We start from the raw sequence: 21,767 nt of genomic DNA, 5'->3' as shown, positions 1-21,767 counted from the left end.
TTAAATTCATAGCATTCATAGTTTTGCCTGATGAATGACCGAAACGTTGCTCAATAAAGTTTGCCAGTAACCGGATAGTGTGTGGGAATTCTTTCTTCTGCTCATAGCATTCATAGTCAAATAGATAATGATACAATTCAATTAAATAAACATACAAATGTACAAAAGGATGTGATCAAAAGTCAGCATCTAAAATTGACATCACAAAAAATTAAAAATTAAATGTTTTTGGCGACTAGCACGACCATGGCATGCCTTGCTGACTTGCTCAGCCTCCAACACACCTCTCATGAGGAATGTTAGTAACATTGCTGACTCACAGACTTCTGACAGTGTGTTGATGGTTTTGAAGGTAATGTTAGTAACATTGCTGACTCACACTTCTGACAGAGTGTTAATGGTTTTGAAGGTAATGTTAGTAACATTGCTGACTCACAGCCTTCTGACAGTATGTTAATGGTTTTGAAGGTAATGTTAGTAACATTGCTGACTCACAGCCTTCTGACAGTGTGTTAATGGTTTTGAAGGTAATGTTAGTAACATTGCTGACTCAGACTTCTGACAGTGTGTTGATGGTTTTGAAGGTAATGTTAGTAACATTGCTGACTCACAGCCTTCTGACAGTGTGTTAATGGTTTTGAAGGTAATGTTAGTAACATTGCTGACTCACAGACTTCTGACAGTGTGTTGATGGTTTTGAAGGTAATGTTAGTAACATTGCTGACTCACAGACTTCTGACAGTGTGTTGATGGTTTTGAAGGTAATGTTAGTAACATTGCTGACTCACACTTCTGACAGTGTGTTAATGGTTTTGAAGGTAATGTTAGTAACATTGCTGACTCACAGACTTCTGACAGTGTGTTGATGGTTTTGAAGGTAATGTTAGTAACATTGCTGACTCACACTTCTGACAGTGTGTTGATGGTTTTGAAGGTAATGTTAGTAACATTGCTGACTCACAGACTTCTGACAGTGTGTTAATGGTTTTGAAGGTAATGTTAGTAACATTGCTGACTCAGACTTCTGACAGTGTGTTAATAGTTTTGAAGGTAATGTTAGTAACATTGCTGACTCAGACTTCTGACAGTGTGTTAATGGTTTTGAAGGTAATGTTAGTAACATTGCTGACTCACAAACTTCTGACAGTGTGTTGATGGTTTTGAAGGTAATGTTAGTAACATTGCTGACTCACACTTCTGACAGAGTGTTAATGGTTTTGAAGGTAATGTTAGTAACATTGCTGACTCAGACTTCTGACAGTGTGTTGATGGTTTTGAAGGTAATGTTAGTAACATTGCTGACTCACAGCCTTCTGACAGTGTGTTGATGGTTTTGAAGGTAATGTTAGTAACATTGCTGACTCACAGACTTCTGACAGTGTGTTGATGGTTTTGAAGGTAATGTTAGTAACATTGCTGACTCACACTTCTGACAGTGTGTTGATGGTTTTGAAGGTAATGTTAGTAACATTGCTGACTCACAGACTTCTGACAGTGTGATGATGGTTTTGAAGGTAATGTTAGTAACATTGCTGACTCACAGCCTTCTGACAGTGTGTTGATGGTTTTGAAGGTAATGTTAGTAACATTGCTGACTCACAGACTTCTGACAGTGTGATGATGGTTTTGAAGGTAATGTTAGTAACATTGCTGACTCACAGACTTCTGACAGTGTGTTGATGGTTTTGAAGGTAATGTTAGTAACATTGCTGACTCACAGACTTCTGACAGTATGTTGATGGTTTTGAAGGTAATGTTAGTAACATTGCTGACTCAGACTTCTGACAGTATGTTGATGGTTTTGAAGGTAATGTTAGTAGCATTGCTGACTCACAGACTTCTGACAGTATGTTAATGGTTTTGAAGGTAATGTTAGTAACATTGCTGACTCACAGACTTCTGACAGTGTGTTAATGGTTTTGAAGGTAATGCTAGTAACATTGCTGACTCAGACTTCTGACAGTGTGTTGATGGTTTTGTAATGTTAGTAACATTGCTGACTCACAGACTTCTGACAGTATGTTAATGGTTTTGAAGGTAATGTTAGTAACATTGCTGACTCACAGCCTTCTGGCAAAGCGTGTCGATGGCGCCCAGGTCTCCACGGCCCACCCTCATGAGGCAGTGCAGCGTGCGGCCCTTGCGGTGCAGGCCGGAGCAGTGAGCCTCGATCTCAGAGCGGCAGTGAAGAACGATCTCTGGACTCAGAGAGAAGTCCTCCATCAACATACGCCGGTAGTCCAACATCTCACCCTGACACTCACCCGTCACCACACGGCCTGCAAAAACCAGAAACACAGTTTGTTCATTGTTTGTTTTTCAGATGAAACCGCTTGTTTGAAATCAGCCAGTCATAGAAACATGGTTGGTGCAGGGAATTTTCAGCAATATCGAGATTATAAACTATAACCTGCTATCAATTGTTTTCAAGCTCGATAAACACAGATCTAATATTTGACAGGAATTTATTCCAACTGTCTAGGAAACTGAAATCATTTTTCCCCCCTAGCGGAAACGCTGGTTAACGCGCATGAAATTACCGTTCGTAAGGTCACAGTAACCTTGAACTTTGACCACCAAAATATATCAGTTCATCCTTATATTCAGTTCATCCTTGAGTCCAAGTGGACGTTTGAGCCAAATTTGAGGCAATTCCATCAAGGTGTTCCTGAGATATCGCGTTAACAAGAATCAGAGGGATGTACGGACGTACGTACGTACAACCCGAAAGCATAATGCCTCCGGCCATGGCTATCGCCGGGCAGAGGCATAAAAAATAGATTTGAATAAACCACTGACTGACAGAGAGTGATTGACAGGCAGATGACTCAGTGGGCGGGGCAGGGTGATTGACGGGTACCTCTGTGCACGGCGGACTCGAGGCAGAGTAGCAGGTAGGAGAGGCGTGCCTCACGGGCACGGGGCATGTTGGTGTCCACGCTGCAGCGATACTTCCTCAGGTCAGACTTGCAGGCCTTCGCCAGTGAATAACTCACTTTGTAATCCTGAGCTATCAGCTTCTGCCTGGTGGTGAGAGCCTCGCGACACTGACACACACACACACAGGCACACACACACACACACACACAGGCACACAGGTACACACACACACACACACACACAAACACACAGGTACACACAGGCACACAGGCCCACACACACACAGTCAGCATCAGAAACACACTATTACACAGTTACTGTAAATAGAATAACAAGGAGACCAAGTCAACTCTGCAGGAGTCCCAGGTCAGTCTTAAGGCACGAGTCTCAGGTATAAATGTAGATTACCAAGTCAAGTCCAAGTCATTAATGCAAAGTCTCAAGTGTAAATGTAGATTACCAGTGCCCATGATCTAGAGTGAACTCTCTCTTCTCTCCTTTTAGAACCACATGGAACGATCACAGCTGACAATGTTCTCTGTTCTAAAGAGCAACTCAGGAACTTTTACTCTGACCACATTTTAAATCACAGACGTTGCACTTTTACCTTTACTGAAGGAGATCTTCTTGACACCAGAACTTTGAATTCTACTTTAGTAAAATATCAGCAAACTAACAGTACTTCTAATTGGGCAAAACATTCTGGTAGTCTTTCTACTGCTGCTTATTGCTAATAATAATAATTTGTGTATGAGGACAAAATATTTTCCAGTCTTTGTGTATTTCCCAAACTTTTCAAGACCTGGAAATGCTCAGGTCAGTTTTCCAGACTTTTCAAGACACATTTAAGGTGTGTGGGGGGTTTAGTGAAGACAGAGTGAAGTGGCCTCACCCTCTCCGACATCGCCTCCTCAAACTTGTGGTTGAAGAGACATTTGTAAACTCGTCCTTCTCCGGCCGCCGTCTGAGAAGCACAGGAGACGCAGGGGTCAGGGGTCAACAGATCCACAGGGATGATGTACTTTTGTAGGCTTTTACCCCGGAAGTCCCTGTGCTGCTGTGTACTTTTGTAGGCTTTTACCCCGGAAGTCCCTGTGCTGCTGTGTACTTTTGTAGGCTTTTACCCCGGAAGTCCCTGTGCTGCTGTGTACTTTTGTAGGCTTTTACCCCGGAAGTCCCTGTGCTGCTGTGTACTTTTGTAGGCTTTTACCCCGGAAGTCCCTGTGCTGCTGTGTACTTTTGTAGGCTTTTACCCCGGAAGTCCCTGTGCTGCTGTGTACTTTTGTAGGCTTACCCCGGAAGTCCCTGTGCTGCTGTGTACTTTTGTAGGCTTACCCCGGAAGTCCCTGTGCTGCTGTGTACTTTTGTAGGCTTTTACCCCGGAAGTCCCTGTGCTGCTGTGTACTTTTGTAGGCTTTTACCCCGGAAGTCCCTGTGCTGCTGTGTACTTTTGTAGGCTTTTACCCCGGAAGTCCCTGTGCTGCTGTGTACTTTTGTAGGCTTTTACACCAGAAGTCCCTGTGCTGCTGTGTACTTTTGTAGGCTTACCCCAGAAGTCCCTGTGCTGCTGTGTACTTTTGTAGGCTTTTACCCCGGAAGTCCCTGTGCTGCTGGTTCGTAGGGGGTAAATGCATTGGAAGTCCCTGTGCTGCTGGTTCGTAGGGGGTAAATGCATTGGAAGTCCCTGTGCTGCTGGTTGGTAGGGGATAAATGCATTGGAAGTCCCTGTGCTGCTGGTTCGTAGGGGGTAAATGCATTGGAAGTCCCTGTGCTGCTGGTTCGTAGGGGGTAAATGCATCGGAAGTCCCTGTGCTGCTGGTTGGTAGGGCATAAATGCATTGGAAGTCCCTGTGCTGCTGGTTCGTAGGGGGTAAATGCATGGGAAGTCCCTGTGCTGCTGGTTCGTAGGGGGTAAATGCATGGGAAGTCCCTCTGCTGCTGGTTTGTAGGGGGTAAATGCATTGGAAGTCCCTGTGCTGCTGGTTCGTAGGGGGTAAATGCATTGGAAGTCCCTGTGCTGCTGGTTCGTAGGGGGTAAATGCAATTGGATTTTTGTTTGGGAATTTAGGTTAAATGCATGAAATCAGGTCTGTGGTTCACAAAAGTTTATGAAACAGCCAAGTTTGTGTTCAGCAAGATGATCTTCACAAACGCGGACAACTTTTATGACTTTTGAAGCATTTTCTGAAAATCACCTTTAAAAATAACACATTTACCCTTCAAAAGTCATAAAAGTGGTCCTGGTTTGTGAAGATGATCCTGCTGAACACAAACGTTGCTGTTTCATAAACTTTTGTGAACCACAGACCTTATTTGATGCATTTAACTGGAATCCCCGTACAAAAATCCCATTGGCATTTACACGTAGGAACCAGGAAGTGCTACTTCTGGACTCATTCCTGCGACACTCTTTTAAACATCAACATGACTTAATTTACAAGTTAGAGAATGTAGAAGAATGACTGTTGTGATCATAGTTTATCTGTTATCTCTCTAACTACAATACACACAGTCATGGAGTTCTGGACTCAATCATATCTGACAATAAAAATATTCCCAGATTTGAGAATTTGAGACAAAATCTCAAATCTCACTAAAATAGGGGTCCTTGATATGAAAAAGGTTGAGAATCACAGATTTAGACAAGTAGGTTTGAGAGTTTTCACAGACTTGCTACGAACATCAGCTACATAAATAACATAAACGTCAGTGAAGAGGCAGAGCTTGGCTCACGTTTTCGCAGAAGCGTTCGCGGTCGTCGCGGCAGGAGAAGTAGAGGTAGCGGTCCAGGTGGAAGTCGTCGGAGGAAAGTTCGGCGACTCTCATGATTGACTTCTTGCACTCGTCCTTGATGGTGTGCGCTCCTGCCTGCTCCTCGGCCTCCCGCACCAAACCCTTCTCCAGACAGGCGATCACCTCGCCCTGCGAGTGCACGTCCTGCAGAGACAGACCCAGATCACATTCAAAACAAGCTTCTCTTTCCATGTCCATGTACAGTACAATATGACCACAGATGAATAGGACTACACAGTAGCTGGAACTTACAGTTCGACAGCCCGTGATGTGTTTATACATCACAGTATAAATATAATATATATATATACATATACTGTATATACACAGTTATATATATATATTTATAAAACGGCTCTCTCAAATCAAGCAATCTGATTGGTTCACAGCCATGGTATAAATACCGTATACCACTCTCATAACCCATGGCCATGGGTTATGAGACGCAACTCTCTTACTAAAAGGCTTTGGTTACCTCAAATGACAATGTAGAAAAAACAAAATGGCGGAGACAGCTGTCAGATCCTTGTGAATCGATCTTCGCTTATAACTTTACTAATACTTCGCAGAAAATTATGTTTTGTACAAGAATAGACGCGGGCTAATGTCTTCTTTGCAAAAAAAAAGGCTGTTAACCCCGCATTTCTAAATAAGACGTAACGTTAGTTGGTGTCGGGCTTTGCAGAAAGCTCTCAGCTTCTCAGCAAGCGCCAGGATTGGCCAATGTCAACTTCAGTCTCCAGAACGATCCAATCAAATCACCCACACGTCTATCTTCTTGCTAGAGGTCCCGCCTTACAGTAGTGTTTCAACTGACTCTATCAGAATTAGGGATGTTCATCAATTATCGAAAATCGATAATCGATCGTTAAGGATTGGAATCGATCCTGTGGCATTTGGATCGATTTTTTAATTATTTAAAAAAAAAAAAAAAAAAACGTTTTTTTTTTTTTTTTTTGGACTAGGTTTGGGTGGAAATCGTTCCTCCTCGCCCCACTCCATTGCACAGCCGACTAACGTGAGGTGGAGCTTCATATAGTCTCTAGTTTTCTGGCTGGGCACAGGTCTTTGTGCCAACAAAACTGTTTTAAACATGAGAAATTCACACCGGCATGTGCCGGGGACAGCAGTGTTGGAGAGGAGACACATTGAAATAAAGAGTTCATTGAGGAGAACACGTTGTCTTTCGTATTTTCTGCCATAGGCATTCATTTTGTTAAAAAAAAAAAAAAAAAAAAAAAAAAAAAATTGAAAATATTGAAAATTTTCTAAGTATTAATAAAATCGATAATCGATAATTGATCGTTAATTCTCACCGATTATCGATTTTGGAAAATTTTCAAAATGAACATCCCTAATCAGAATGCCATGCTAGTCGGACTTATAGTATTATTATTATTATTATATTATCATACTTGGAAACTGTTTTATAAAAGCAATATAGCACTCGAGCTGCGTGTGTTGTGGGTTAGGGTTACACACTGGCTCTCATGCTATGTTGCTTATATATATATATATATATATATATATATATATATATATATATATATATATATATATATATATATATACACAATATATATACAATATATATAATATATATATACACAATATATATACAGTATATATATATATACAGTATATATATATATATATATACCTCAGTAGAAACTAGAGATGCTGCGATCCGATCATGTGATCGGATATCGGCGCGATATCAGCCAAAAAACATGGATCGGATCGGATCGGATTCCAGCGAAAATGACCGATCCAAGGCTCCGATATAAGCACTCCATTCCATGACTCCGCTCCAGGATTTCTATCCAGCATGCAGCAGCAGCAGCAGCACACAGAGGCCAGGGCCAAAACGTCAGACACACCCGTCCTTAACCTATGTGCGATTCGAAATCACGCGTCCGCACCATAGACTGGCAAAACATGGCTGCCCCCAGTGTGGCTGACAGAAACAACCACTATTGCAATTTGCAAGACATGTCCCGCAAGGTTTCTGAGATTAGGGGAAAGTCTGAGCTGGCGTTACGCTAAACCAAACGTGGGGATGAGGCAGCGGATTTGTTTTGGCGTTAACGTTAGTTGTTGTGATGATGGCTAACGGGGCTAACGTTAGCTAGCTGGTTAGGCTATCTAGTTGCAGGGAAGCGCTCCACAAGCTTGTTGTGACCAAAACCCCCGCATTTAAAGCATTTCATACTCCCAGAGCTGGCGTAAACCATAGAGAACCTCATGCATTAGCCTACTCAAAATGTAACGTCCAGGGTTTGTGTCTCCAAAATCAACTAACGTTAACGTTACATGCAAGCTAACGTAGCTAGCTGCGGAGCACTCATGATCTAAAGGAAAACGAATGCGCACATAGCCTACATAATTGTCAACATCACATACATGTATTTTCTTTAATCTAGACTACAGGCATCATTTTTCAGTCAAAAGTGAAACGACACAGATGGCGTATAGTGAGGCTTTCCATGCCTCACTATAGAACTGGCCCCATGCAAAATTCAGACCGCTTATATGTTGCCGTCATGCCAATAAGAGTCTAAATGTATTTTTTTATGTTTTATCTGCAGACTAAGCAGCTAGGCTTTCGGTTCTATAAAAGCCATTATTTTTTGTAATGACTATTGAGTGATACACTTTACTAAAAAAAATATTATATCACAATAGTGATGTCAGATTTGCTTAGGTCAGAGCTATGGAATATTAAATCCATCTTTGCTCACAACATTTGCCCTTTCTTTCTTCTTCTTTTTTACCCCAGGTGTGCATAAAATACAGGTTAAGAACTTATGATAAAGTCATGGAAATCCATTGGTCAAAATGTGTATGAACCCTGAAGGGTTAAATTGAGCATTTATGAGAGATTTCAAAAATATCGAGATATATATCGTGTATCGCGATATAGCCGAAAAACATTGCAATATTCTTTAGAGGCCATATCGCCCAGCCCTAATTTGATTGTTATGTTTTAGTTTTACATCAAATGAATTAGATGAACTAAATTGTTTACATACTATATTACCAAAGCACACACATACATACCTAACCCTAAAAATGTTTGTTGCCTGCTAGCTATCAGACAGCATAGAGAGACTTAAATATGTGCTGTATCGGTATCGGATCGAAATCGGTATCGAATCGGGTATCGAAATTTGATCGGAATCGGATCGGTTTTGAGCTAAAATATCGAAATCGGATCGGAATTGAAAAATCTTGATCGCAGCATCTCTAGTAGAAACACATCAGTGTGTATACACCTCCTCCCTTTCCTGTTCTCCTCTCCCACTATTCTAAAGCATGGCACCCATTCTACCCTAAAGCCTGGCACCCATTCTATTCTATATTTCTATATTTTCTATATTTCTCTATCATATGATTGTTCAATGTATTATTATTACTACTGTAATTGCTCCTGTTGTGTCAGCTAGAATTAGTTAGCCATATTTTCTGTGAAGTCCTCTGAGACATGCTTGTGAATTAGGGCTATACAAATAAACTTGACTTGACTTGACTAGAAACACATCAGTGTGTATACAGACAGGGTGTACTGCAGTGGTTCCCAACCATAGGGTCGCGACCCTAAGTGGGGTCGCCTGGAACTCAAATAGGGTCACCTGAAATTGTCTTTCTTTTTTAACGCCAGACCCAATTTAATACTACCGAAGATGATTAGGGTCCCTTGTTTTTTTTGTTCTGAGTTTAAAGTCATAATCAGATTTCAGCTTTGTTCTCTTTGGTGACACCTATGGCGATGAGTGGTAATTGCAGGTGACATCCAAACAGTGTTGCATTATGTGACATTACTAATGTCACATAATGTCACTATATACTGCAAAGGCTTCCATCAATGGACCATAGCCTCAATCAACATTGTGACTGACTCTTAATTTTATTTATTTTTATTTAGATGAAAATCTTTGAGATTAGAACTTTAAATCAGGATTCTGAGAATAAAGTCAGAATTACGGTCAGAATTCTGACCTTAAGATGAATACTTTGTGACATCACTGACGATGTCACTGATGATATTATCGACGGTGTACCGTCATTTGAATGTCGCGGGTCCCTAGATTTTTGTGACGTCAAAATAGGGTCATGAGCCAAAAAAGGTTAGGAACCCCTGGTGTACTGATTCCAATATAAAGGAGCCAGAGAAACATTAGCAGAGTGACTCTTCTCCGTTTCCTCAGGTAGGACTGACGGCTTCTCTCCAAAATGGTGGAAGTTTGTTTTGGAAAATAACATGTTATTTAAGAACACAGATGGGTCCATCCTCTAAAGTCAGTGACTGTAACTAAGTAACACAGAGTCTTCTCCATGCCTCAGTCTGTCAGTGTCACAGTGGAGTCTATATTTAGCTCAGACTGCTCGCTCCCTCTGAGCAGAACTGTAATAAGCCTCTGTGACAAATTCCTGATAATGAAGCCGACCCTTCTCCGGCCGACGAATAAATAATTAGCCGGGAGTTCTAATTGTGCGGACGTGACATCCCATAATAAGGCTGTGTCTAACGGGCTTAAGGCTGATCCGTTCTCTCCGCTGAGCTGTCAAACTGCTGCCTCCTCATCCCCGTCCAGTCAAACTTTGATTTGAGATTGCTGCTTTCAGACGGTGAAGCGTTGTGGAAGCTGACGAGGCGCCTCAGAGCATGATGGCAGGTCTGAGTCATCGGAAAAACGAGATCCCGACCGGGAAAATTCACACGAACGGACGCACAAATGGGAACTCGGAAAGTCAGTGAAAATGTTGGTATACTACTTGCCGACTTGACGTCGTATGCAGAAACACGGCGGACGAAAGTAGATGCTTTGTTGATAGTAAGATTTGTTTTTATTTTGCTGACAATGACATAATATGGTATTGCCGTTAGTTGCCGTCCTCGTAGACCTAGATTAGTTAGATTGGATTAGTTAGATTAGTTAGACTGACCTAGATTAGTTAGAAAAGTTATATCTATTCGCACTAACCTTGATTTTGGTTTCCGCATTCCGATCATTCCGACACCACAAGCACATGAACATGGCGATGTCGGAAAAACAACTTGGAACAACTCGGAAAATGGAGGGGGGGGGGGGGGGGGGGGGTTGTCGTCTGGTTGTTGATATCTCAGCAATAATGCGGCGATCCAGCTACGCTACGAAGGGACTACTGTTTCCAGTGTAACTTGTACTCTGTGCTGTTTTTCCAGGCCTATCTCCTTGGTGTAGAGCACAGATGATGTGCGACTATACGCAACAGGTGCTCATAGAAGGTTGAACTGACTGGAAGGGCGCTTGAAGGACTCCACTGCTTGGCGGAAGAACGATTATTTGTTATCAATATTCAATTTTTGCTGTTGCACAAACCTGATCAGGTAGGCTATATGTAGTATATGTAGTATAGGTACCAGGTAGGCTATATGTAGTATATGTAGTATAGGTACCAGGTAGGCTATCTGTAGTATATGTAGTATAGGTACCAGGTAGGCTATATGTAGTATATGTAGTATAGGTACCAGGTAGGCTATATGTAGTATATGTAGTATAGGTACCAGGTAGGCTATATGTAGTATATGTAGTATAGGTACCAGGTAGGCTATCTGTAGTATATGTAGTATAGGTACCAGGTAGGCTATCTGTAGTATATGTAGTATAGGTACCAGGTAGGCTACATGTAGTATATGTAGTATAGGTACCAGGTAGGCTATCTGTAGTATATGTAGTATAGGTACCAGGTAGGCTACATGTAGTATATGTAGTATAGGTACCAGGTAGGCTATATGTAGTATATGTAGTATAGGTACCAGGTAGGCTATCTGTAGTATATGTAGTATAGGTACCAGGTAGGCTATATGTAGTATATGTAGTATAGGTACCAGGTAGGCTATCTGTAGTATATGTAGTATAGGTACCAGGTAGGCTACATGTAGTATATGTAGTATAGGTACCAGGTAGGCTATATGTAGTATATGTAGTATAGGTACCAGGTAGGCTATATGTAGTATATGTAGTATAGGTACCAGGTAGGCTATCTGTAGTATATGTAGTATAGGTACCAGGTAGGCTACATGTAGTATATGTAGTATAGGTACCAGGTAGGCTATATGTAGTATATGTAGTATAGGTACCAGGTAGGCTATCTGTAGTATATGTAGTATAGGTACCAGGTAGGCTATATGTAGTATATGTAGTATAGGTACCAGGTAGGCTATCTGTAGTATATGTAGTATAGGTACCAGGTAGGCTATCTGTAGTATATGTAGTATAGGTACCAGGTAGGCTATCTGTAGTATATGTAGTATAGGTACCAGGTAGGCTATATGTAGTATATGTAGTATAGGTACCAGGTAGGCTATCTGTAGTATATGTAGTATAGGTACCAGGTAGGCTATCTGTAGTATATGTAGTATAGGTACCAGGTAGGCTATCTGTAGTATATGTAGTATAGGTACCAGGTAGGCTATCTGTAGTATATGTAGTATAGGTACCAGGTAGGCTATCTGTAGTATATGTAGTATAGGTACCAGGTAGGCTATCTGTAGTATATGTAGTATAGGTACCAGGTAGGCTATCTGTAGTATATGTAGTATAGGTACCAGGTAGGCTATATGTAGTATAGGTACCAGGTAGGCTATCTGTAGTAACCGTTTAATAAAAGCAATAAGCCCTGTGAGGCTGTGATTTACAGTGATTTTACAACAGCTACGAGGTGTTTAAGGCACGCGTGTGTGTGTGTGTGTGTGTGTGTGTGTGTGTGTGTGTGTGTGTGAGTGTGTGTGTGTGTGTGTGTGTGTGTGTGTGTGTGTGTGTGCGTGGGTGTGGGGGCCCAACCCTAGAAGCGAGATCTCGTAAACATCTGTAAGCATTACTATTTTAATCATGCACAAGGTTAGAGGGTTCCTTGTACAATTTACAGCATTATTCTTAGAGAATGTCTCATATCCAAGCAAAATTGGTGTTGTAACTGAAATGTCGATATCGAATCGTATCAGAAATCGAATAGGGACCTTGTATATTGCATATACGTGATTATAGCTTTCACTCTTGCCTGTTATCACCCCATCCACATTATAGTATAGTTTAGGGCTGCACGATTCTCGAAAAAAAACTCTCTGAATTGAAATCACAATTCTCTCACGATTTTTTCAGCGTTTACTGCACTCACCTGACATGGAAAAACAAGACAAAAACATATTTAAATTAATTATTGGCATCATCTACTTTTATTATTGTATTTTATTATTGAAACATATTGATGTAAATAGATTATTCATATTATTGTTACTGCTGTTATTATTATTATTAGACTAATTTCGCTAAATGGCATGGAGGTACGAGTCTCCTTCAGTAGCCTACCTGGGCGATCTGTGCACGAGTTTTCATGGTGAAGTCACTATCGATCAAATGGATCCTCCCGGCAATTCTGTCTCCACGTTTGTTCGCTGCTGATTGTATAGACCAGGTAAGGCCTGACTGCAGGGCAGAGCAGTCTCTGCGGACTGCTCCGCCTCCTCACTTCGTCATGAAAGTAGGAGCGCTTGTTTTCTTGCGGTTGATGTCCCGAATGAAAATGCGGCAGAATCGACGTCACGTCATATAGAAATGAGATCGGCGCTTTCCTCGAATCGAGATCGCGATTTGATTTCGATTAATCGTGCAGCCCAAAGTATACTTGCGCTGTTCACGTCAGCCGACGGCGCGGTGAGGACTTTGAGTATAAATGTGGCTTTAGACTCACCTTCTCGCCGGTGCTGATGCTCCCACAGTGCAGGGAGTTGATGTCCTCTCTGCATTTGTCCATGAAGCCGCAGATGAGCCGGTAGTCGCTGAAGATGATGGTGGTCATCTTGGTGATGTACTGGTTGCACTGGTACTCACTGATGTTGCCACGGTGATCCACCAGGCAGGACACCAGGTAGCCCTTCCCCCGCTCCTCCCCTGCACACTCTTTGATCTAAGCAGAGACCAGACCAGAGAGTTTAAACACACCACAACTCAACAGACTCAGGCCACACAGATGACCATGTGGAGAAACCTGGGGCTTCTGAAGAGTCAAACTGGACTATAAATGGACTGAAATTCTAATATTAATGGCAGAATTCACAGAACATCGACACAGTGAAGAGACAATGTGTTTCTCAGTAGATTCACATTCTATATGAACTTGATTCACAGACACACTGTGGTTTTTCCATTATTCCGTTTCTTTTCTTTTTGTTTATTTTTTAATTTACCGATGTCGATATGATCTCTATAAAACATTTTTTTTATAATAATAAAATTGTGTACATGCTAAAAAACACATGTAAACACTGTGAATTTGACAAAGTTATGCATTTATTATATTATATATATATATAATAATATATATATATTATTTATTTCCAAAACATTTGGAAAAGCCCATATATCATAGATTCACAGCACTGTTTACTCTCATTGGGAACATTTTGGCTGATACAGATAACCAATAGTAACATTGCCACATCGGGCCGATGTGTTAAACAAAATGACTAACATCTGCCGATACCGATATGATTGTCGATATATCGCGCATCCCTAACGAGAAGGCAAGCTAAACTAGCAGAAAGACCTTCTGTTGAGTTTAACGGCGGTCAGCTGACATGACATAGCTTAAAGTCCCTGGAAACCAGAAATATTTCTTTATTATTTAGCATTTTGAGTTCATCACATCACAGGAGCCTATGTTAATAAGCCACCAGCCAAATTTGAACGATGATGAACGTCGCAAAGTATATAAATTTAGGTTTGACAGTCGTGGCAAAAGTAATGAAAATCTATTCGATTTGAGAGTGTCCTTTTTCCCGCGGACTGTGTGGGCGTGTCCACAATTCTCAAGTGCGAGAGGAGCAGGGGAGGGGGCGAGGGGGGGAGGGGGCTAGTCTGCGACAACGAAACGCTGGGCGGTTCCAGCGGCAGGGGGCGCGAGGTTGAAATGGACCAATCAGACACGGAAATAGAGCAAGACAGCCTATCAAGATGCAGCTCAAAGCGGCTTTGAGCTGCTTTCCTCTCTCCTCTGCTCCGAGAGGGAGAGAGGAGAGAGAGAGATAAGAAGGAAATAAAGTGTGTGTGTGTGTGAGTGTGTGTGTTCGCGCGTTGCTCCGCGGCTCTGTCTCTCTCTCTCTCTCTCTCTAGAGAGAGAGAGAGAGAGAGAGAGAGAGAGAGAGGTGTCGGGTTTCAGGCCATTCTCTGAGTGTGTGTGTTTGCGCATTGCTCCGCGGCTCTGTCTCTCTCTCTCTCTCTCTCTCTCTCTCTCTAGAGAGAGAGAGAGAGAGAGAGAGAGAGAGAGAGAGAGAGAATGGCCTGAAAGACACCTTGCTAATCTCACAAGCATAGCGCTTGGCAGACAGCACACAGAGGAGACGGACAGCGAGGGAGCGCTGTCACTGGGGGCAAAGAACGGACTTGCCATAGGTGGGTGCGGATTGCGCGCGTGTACAAAGGTTATATAGAGCTTATGACGTCATAAGCTCCTGCGTTTTAGCACCTCGCGCACTGCTGTCTTCAATGAGGAAGTACTTTTTAGAATCTTGTAGAAAAGTGGCGATTTTAAGGCTTTGGGTTGAAAGTAATGTATAATAATTTCGGAGGCACAAAATTACTAACATAAGACCCTAAATAACATAGTTAGAACGTTTTTGTGGATTTTGGTTTCCAGGGACTTTAACATAAATAGTCAGATTTCTGCCATCTGGACCTGGGCTATTTCCTGGCTTTTTTTACTCTGCCCGCCCCCCCCCTAGATTGACCGACACCTCCAATAATCTAGTACCTCCCCATATCGGCCAGTTCTGGAGAACTATAACAGACAAAGTCAATTTGAGCATCCTCCTTTGTTCCGTTATCAAATGCAGTTGTAAGCGAGCAGACTGGAGGCTGAACAAGTCTTTGATAGAGGAGTTGTCTTTGTCTTTGCTTCATGTCTGGAGGAGCTGGAAGCTAACAGACTGGAAGGAGAGGAGAAGCAGCACTCACCTCTGAGATGGTGCTCTTACAGACTTCCATAGCAACAGACTCAAACTTGGGGTCGGTGGTCAGGTTCAGCTTGTAGTTCCACAGCAGCTAGAGAGAGAGAGAGAGAGAGAGAGAACATCTGGATTACACACATCTGCACAGTCTCTCTACCAGTCTCTGGCCACGCCTGCTGGAGTAAGTTCTTCATATTCCACCATTTTACAGTCTGGTGACTCAGATAATATTATGACACACTGACAAAGAACCAGGACACATTTAGTAAATGTAGTTACCTAAGAGTCCGTTAGACTGACTGGTCTGGCTGTTTTACTGTCTGAGTGGAGACTTCTTCTTTTTTTTTTTTACAGTGCACCTGAACTCAACATACAAGATACCCGCTGAATAAGTGTCCAAATGTTCATGTCATTCTGGCCAATACTCCACTTCTGTTGTAACATTTCAGTCTGGAATATGGAATATATTTCAATAATCTTTATGACAAAAAAGCTAAAAGTAATCTCATGTGTAAGAAATGACTGTTCTACATTGAAGTAGACATTTGAATAATTAACTCTGGTTGGTTTTGGATTTATTTAGCTTCAAGAGTGCATTTTTGTTCGTGTGACCCTCAACACAGGCTTTGAGAATCCCGGGCCACTTACTGATACTTATGCTTAAATTAACCCACTCATATTCTGGTTTATTTCAAGAAAAACATTTTGGCTAGTGGAAATTCTAATTGGCTGGTAACTTCTAGCAGCCATATTGGCAGGTGGTCAAAAAGGTTAATTTCAAGCCCTGCAGGTGGTGACATAGGAGTGAGTGAGAAAAGCATCAAATATTGGTGGTTAAGACTGAATAATGACATCACAACTGTTAATTTAAAATGAGTTATTCCTCTAAACCTGGCTTCAAATGACCAAAATGTTTCGCGCTGGCGCCGTTCGGCCCTCAGCAAAATCTGGTAACGAGGATTTTTTTTGTGGCCCTCTCTATCATCAAAGTTGCCAATCCATGGGTTACGGCATGACAATATTTGTTCGGCCCCCGGCAACAATCTGGGTCTCTCATGTGGCCCCCCATGAAAAATAGTTGCCCACCCCTGCCCCACAAGAACCACACAAAGGAGATGTGGGGGAGGGGGGCAGGTGTCACAAAAGGCTTATTTCTCTCAAATGTTCACAGATGTGTTTACGTCTGTGTTAGTCAGTGCCTGCAGGACTGACTAACACAGATGTGTTTACATCAGATGTGTTTACGTCTGTGTTAGTCAGTCCCTGCAGGACTGACCAACACAGACATGTTTACATCAGATGTGTTTACGTCTGTGTTAGTCAGTCCCTGCAGGACTGACCAACACAGACGTGTTTACATTAGGGATGTCAACAGTTAACCGTTAATGGATTAACCGTCGCTAACGTCGTTGTTCGGTTATTGCTGTCGGTCTATCAGTTAATATATTAAAAAAAAAAAAAAAAAAAAAAAAAAAAAAATGACACGTTTTTTGAGTTTCCTTGCAGATTTTGCATCAGTGTTTTGCATCATGCAACTATTTTGTTCAAATTTTGTTCAATTGTTGGCAGCAAATCGAAATAGGCTATATTTTGTTTAAGTTTTTATGCTGCAAAAGACAGTAGGCCTAATGTGAAAAAATCAAAAGAAATAACAGATTGTTGTTGTTGTAATGTTTACATAAACAGGAAATAAAGCTCTCAAAAATATATTTCCTTGTCATCCATATAAGAGCCAGAATGATTTTGGAATGATTACCTGATCAAAATGTGGCAATAAACTTATAAATTTCAGCAAAGCCAACAAAAAATAAAGGCATAATTCTAACACAAAAAGCATTAACATTTCAGCATCTAAATAGACACGCCTTGTTTGGGCATGAGCTCATTGAGTAAATAGACAGACATTTTTTTTTTTTTTTTTTTTTTAATATTAAAAAAATATGAATTAACCGATAGGTTAATCGATTATTAGCGTCGGTTAATCGAAAGTGAAATTAACCGAAAATTGACATCCCTAGTTTACATCAGATGTGTTTACATCTGTGTTAGTCAGTCCCTGCAGGACTGACCAACACAGACATGTTTACATCAGATGTGTTTACATCTGTGTTAGTCAGTCCCTGCAGGACTGACCAACACAGACGTGTTTACATCAGATGTGTTTACGTCTGTGTTAGTCAGTCCCTGCAGGACTGACTAACAGACGTGTTTACATCAGATGTGTTTACATCTGTGTTAGTCAGTCCCTGCAGGAAACAGTCTTTTTTGCGATCGCAATAATTCATGCAAATTCAACCAATCTCTGCAATATTTGTGGGGGCCTGCAATTTTTCAATATTCCTGCGATTTTTCAAAACAGGTTCCTCAACTTGCAATTTTTGCCAGTCCCACAATTTTACAGCAAAAAAATCACATAAAACTTTTTTTTTTTAATCGTTTTCCCCCCTAAACTTGCCATTTTTTCCAGTTCCCGCAGTGTTACTCAAAACAAATTCACATCAAACCTCTCCCCCCCCCCCCATTTTTTTGAAAAGCCGCTGCAAAATCAAGCATTTTGATCGCAACAATCACACACACACACACACACACACACACACAACTGAGCGAAATCCTGGAGGGAGTGGTTATTGAGCACGTCTCCAACATCATCCATCCACCTGACAGGTGTGGCATATCAAGATGCAATTTTTTATTATTATTATTTTTGGGGCATTTTGCCTTTATTGATGGGACAGTAGGCAGACAGGAAAGGTGGGAGGGAGATAGGGCGATGACATGCGGCAAAGGACCACGGGTCGGATTTGAACCCGGGTCGGCCGTGTGAAGGACCGAGCCTTTGTGGTACACACGTTGAGCCACTGGGACGCCCCATATCAAGATGCTGATTAAACAGCAGGATTACTGAGCAGATGTGCCACTCTAACATTCAAACATTTCAACAAATGAGGTCTGTGACATGAACCAAACCAGCTTACTGTAACACGTCTTGCTATTTAAAACGGTTTAAATGTACTGAGTGAGGAGTACGCGCAGACGACAAGGTGCATGCTGGGAGGTGAAGTGTCAGATACTCACATGGTTGCAGTCAGCGGCGATCTCAGTTTCCTGGAAGAGAAGAAGAAGACGATGAAGAGAGGTTAGACTGCGCCCTGAGATACAGTTAACTGAAGGTTTCACATAGGGATGTTAACGATTAACCGTTAGTCGTTAAGAATGTAACCAATTAAAAATAATTAACTGTTTTGACCGACAATGACAACAACATGTTTTGTTAAGTTTGTATGACTTGCATCTCCAGAGCTCACACTGTGTTAACTTTTATACCAGTCCAGCAGAGGGCGTACCTCACTGGCACATGCAACAGGAGTTTTATACCAGTCCAGCAGAGGGCGTACCTCACTGGCACATGCAACAGGAGTTTTATACCAGTCCAGCAGAGGGCGTACCTCACTGGCACATGCAACAGGAGTTTTATACCAGTCCAGCAGAGGGCGTACCTCACTGGCACATGCAACAGGAGTTTCATACCAGTCCAGCAGAGGGCGTACCTCACTGGCACATGCAACAGGAGTTTTATACCAGTCCAGCAGAGGGCGTACCTCACTGGCACATGCAACAGGAGTGGTCACGTGAGAAGCTTGTCACTTGAGGAAGTAGGAGGAAGGAGGAAACAAACAGAGCTCATGATGAGCGCTAGCAAAACAAGCTAACAGAAAAAGGCAGACCAGTGTGGGAGCATTACACACTAAAAGAGCAAAATGCTAAATGTATATATACATTACGACGCCGTTCTCAAATACAATTGTACAAATACAACGCGAAGGTGAAACATCATCCTCCCAGCAAACTATTGCATCTGTGTTAGCCCATGTGCATGATAAAAATAAATATTTCACTTAAATGCATAAAATAAGGTCTGTGGTTAACAAAGGTTTGTGGCTGTTCAAAGGAGGAGAGCCTTATTGTTTTTAGGCTAATTATTCTTTTATTATTATTTTAGTTTGTGATTCATGCCATGAATGTCACATCAATAATACGCAGCTAATGTGTGACTGTGGGGTTAAATATAAGCTGAACTGAGAAAAATACAAGCCATGCCTTTTTTTCGAGGGGGGGTTCGAGGAGAAACAGTAATGATGAATTGATCGTTAAGGTGCGCAACTAACGGTTAAAGGACGGCTTTACCGGTAATCAACCCACTTTGTATCATTAATAGTCACGGTAATATAAGCACATGGGCAGTGTTTACCGTCTCTCTCTGTGTTTTCCTCACTCCTCATATAGACAGTTTTAACTTGACAACAATAACAACCGTCACAACCCACCTGAATATCCGGTTTACTTCCTGTATACATAGCTGAGCGCAGGCTGATATTCGGCTCATATTAAATGTTAACGTTAGGCCGTGTCTCCGACAGACACATTAAAACAAGGTAGCCTATTTCGGTCTTTATGTCTTGTAGTAGTTAGTAGTAGTTGTTGTTGTTGTTGATAGTTGCCATAACAACCACCCCTGTCGGAAAGACGTGCACACGCTGGGTAGGAAGACTCAGGTAGGAGCCGGCTTTTAGACCTAGACGTGAAAATGGCACAGTGTAAAATGGGAAATGCGTGACGTTCGCCGGGCGCTAATGTGCTCAGTATGAGTGAGAAGCGCCCGGCTAGCGGGGTAAGGTCAGACAGACATACAGCAGTTACGCTTGCTAGCCTGCATGAAAGACGCCAGTGTGTTTATGTTTTTAATATAGTCATATCTATGGTTTATAACGCTGCCACTAATCACAGGCAGAGAGGGCCAGGGGTGGGTTATGCCTTCGCCATCATCCGAAAAAAATATCGCTTCCGGTAAGCTAGCTAGCTAGCTAATGTTAGCTGCTGGTTGGTTGGCTAACTAACTAGCGAATGTTAGCCGTTAGCTAACATTAACGCATTAACTAGACAAACACAGACATGCAGAGCTCCAAAAACAGAGCAATTTGTGATTTTGTTGCTGTAGTTTCTGCAGAGTAACGTCCATGTACCTTTATGGATTGCACAGGGTTGGTATTGCAAAGGGATCTGACGGATAGTACAGTAACAGTCAGCAGCTATGTTAGCAGAGCCACTGGGGGGAGGAAGTCGGGGGGAGGAAGTCCATATATGGTCCATCCGGTCATGGGGCACAGCGATTGGCTGGCTCAGATTCAAATCTGAGTCAGCCAATCACGTTGTCCGGCGCTGTTTGGAACCGTGTATAAAAGGCCACCGCTGACCGGGGTGGGTGGGGGGAACCAGAGGAGAGGGGAGGAGGGGAGAGGAGGGCAGAACCAGAGGAGAGAGGGGGAGAAGAGGGGGGAAGAGGGGGAGAGAAGAGGAGGGGAGAGGAGAGGAGAGGGGGGAGAGGAGGAGAGGAGGGGAGGAGGGGAGAGGAGGGCAGAACCAGAGGAGAGAGGGGGAGAAGAGGGGGGGAGAGGGGGAGAGAAGAGGAGGGGAGATGAGAGGAGAGGGGGGGAGAGGAGGAGAGGAGGGGAGGAGGGGAGAGGAGGGCAGAACCAGAGGAGAGGGGGAGAGGAGAGGAGAGGAGGAGAGAGGGGGAGAAGACGGGGGAGAGGGGGAGAGAAGAGGAGGGACGAGGAGAGGAGAGGGGGGGAGAGGAGGAGAGGAGGGGGGGAGAGGAGGGGAGAACCAGAGGAGAGGGGGAGAGAAGGGGAGAAGAGGAGGGGAGAGGGGGAGAGGAGAGCAGAACCAGAGGAGAGGGGGAGAGGAGAGGAGAGGAGGAGAGAGGGGGAGAAGAGGGGGGGAGAGGAGGAGAGGGGGAGAGAAGAGGAGAGAGGGGGGGAGAGGAGGGGAGAGAGGGGAGAACCAGAGGAGAGGGGGAGAGAAGGGGAGAGGGGGAGAAGAGGAGGGGAGAGGGGGAGAGGAGAGAGGGGGAGAAGAGAGGGGGAGAGGAGGAGAGGAGAGGGGAGAGGGGAGAGGAGAGGAGAGAGGGGGAGAAGAGGAGGGGAGAGGGGGAGAGAAAAGGAGAAGAGGAGAGGGGAGAAGAGGAGAGGGGAGAGGAGAGGAGAGAGGGGGAGAAGAGGAGGGGAGAGGGGGAGAGGAGAGGAGGAGGATGGGAGAGGAGAGAGGA

General features: G+C 42.9%; 1 protein-coding gene across 1 annotated transcript in view; it reads right to left on the bottom strand.

Annotated features, from left to right (window-relative positions):
• Positions 1-21,767, bottom strand: part of glg1a (golgi glycoprotein 1a) — a gene marked incomplete at its 5' end in the record, with an annotated part of 62,502 nt that overhangs the window by 27,938 nt on the left and 12,797 nt on the right. The window contains 7 exons of the mRNA XM_083662953.1: positions 2,065-2,279; positions 2,861-3,047; positions 3,773-3,844; positions 5,614-5,817; positions 13,408-13,623; positions 15,669-15,755; positions 18,737-18,766. Of these exons, the coding sequence (XP_083519079.1) occupies positions 2,065-2,279; positions 2,861-3,047; positions 3,773-3,844; positions 5,614-5,817; positions 13,408-13,623; positions 15,669-15,755; positions 18,737-18,766 (1,011 nt within the window). The remainder of the gene's footprint in view (positions 1-2,064; positions 2,280-2,860; positions 3,048-3,772; positions 3,845-5,613; positions 5,818-13,407; positions 13,624-15,668; positions 15,756-18,736; positions 18,767-21,767) is intronic.

This window comes from Poromitra crassiceps (assembly GCF_964638095.1).
Source record: "Poromitra crassiceps genome assembly, chromosome: 30".
Taxonomy (NCBI): Eukaryota; Metazoa; Chordata; class Actinopteri; order Beryciformes; family Melamphaidae; genus Poromitra; species Poromitra crassiceps.
Note: the sequence above shows the minus strand (reverse complement) of the source record. Positions and strands in the feature narration are given on the sequence as shown.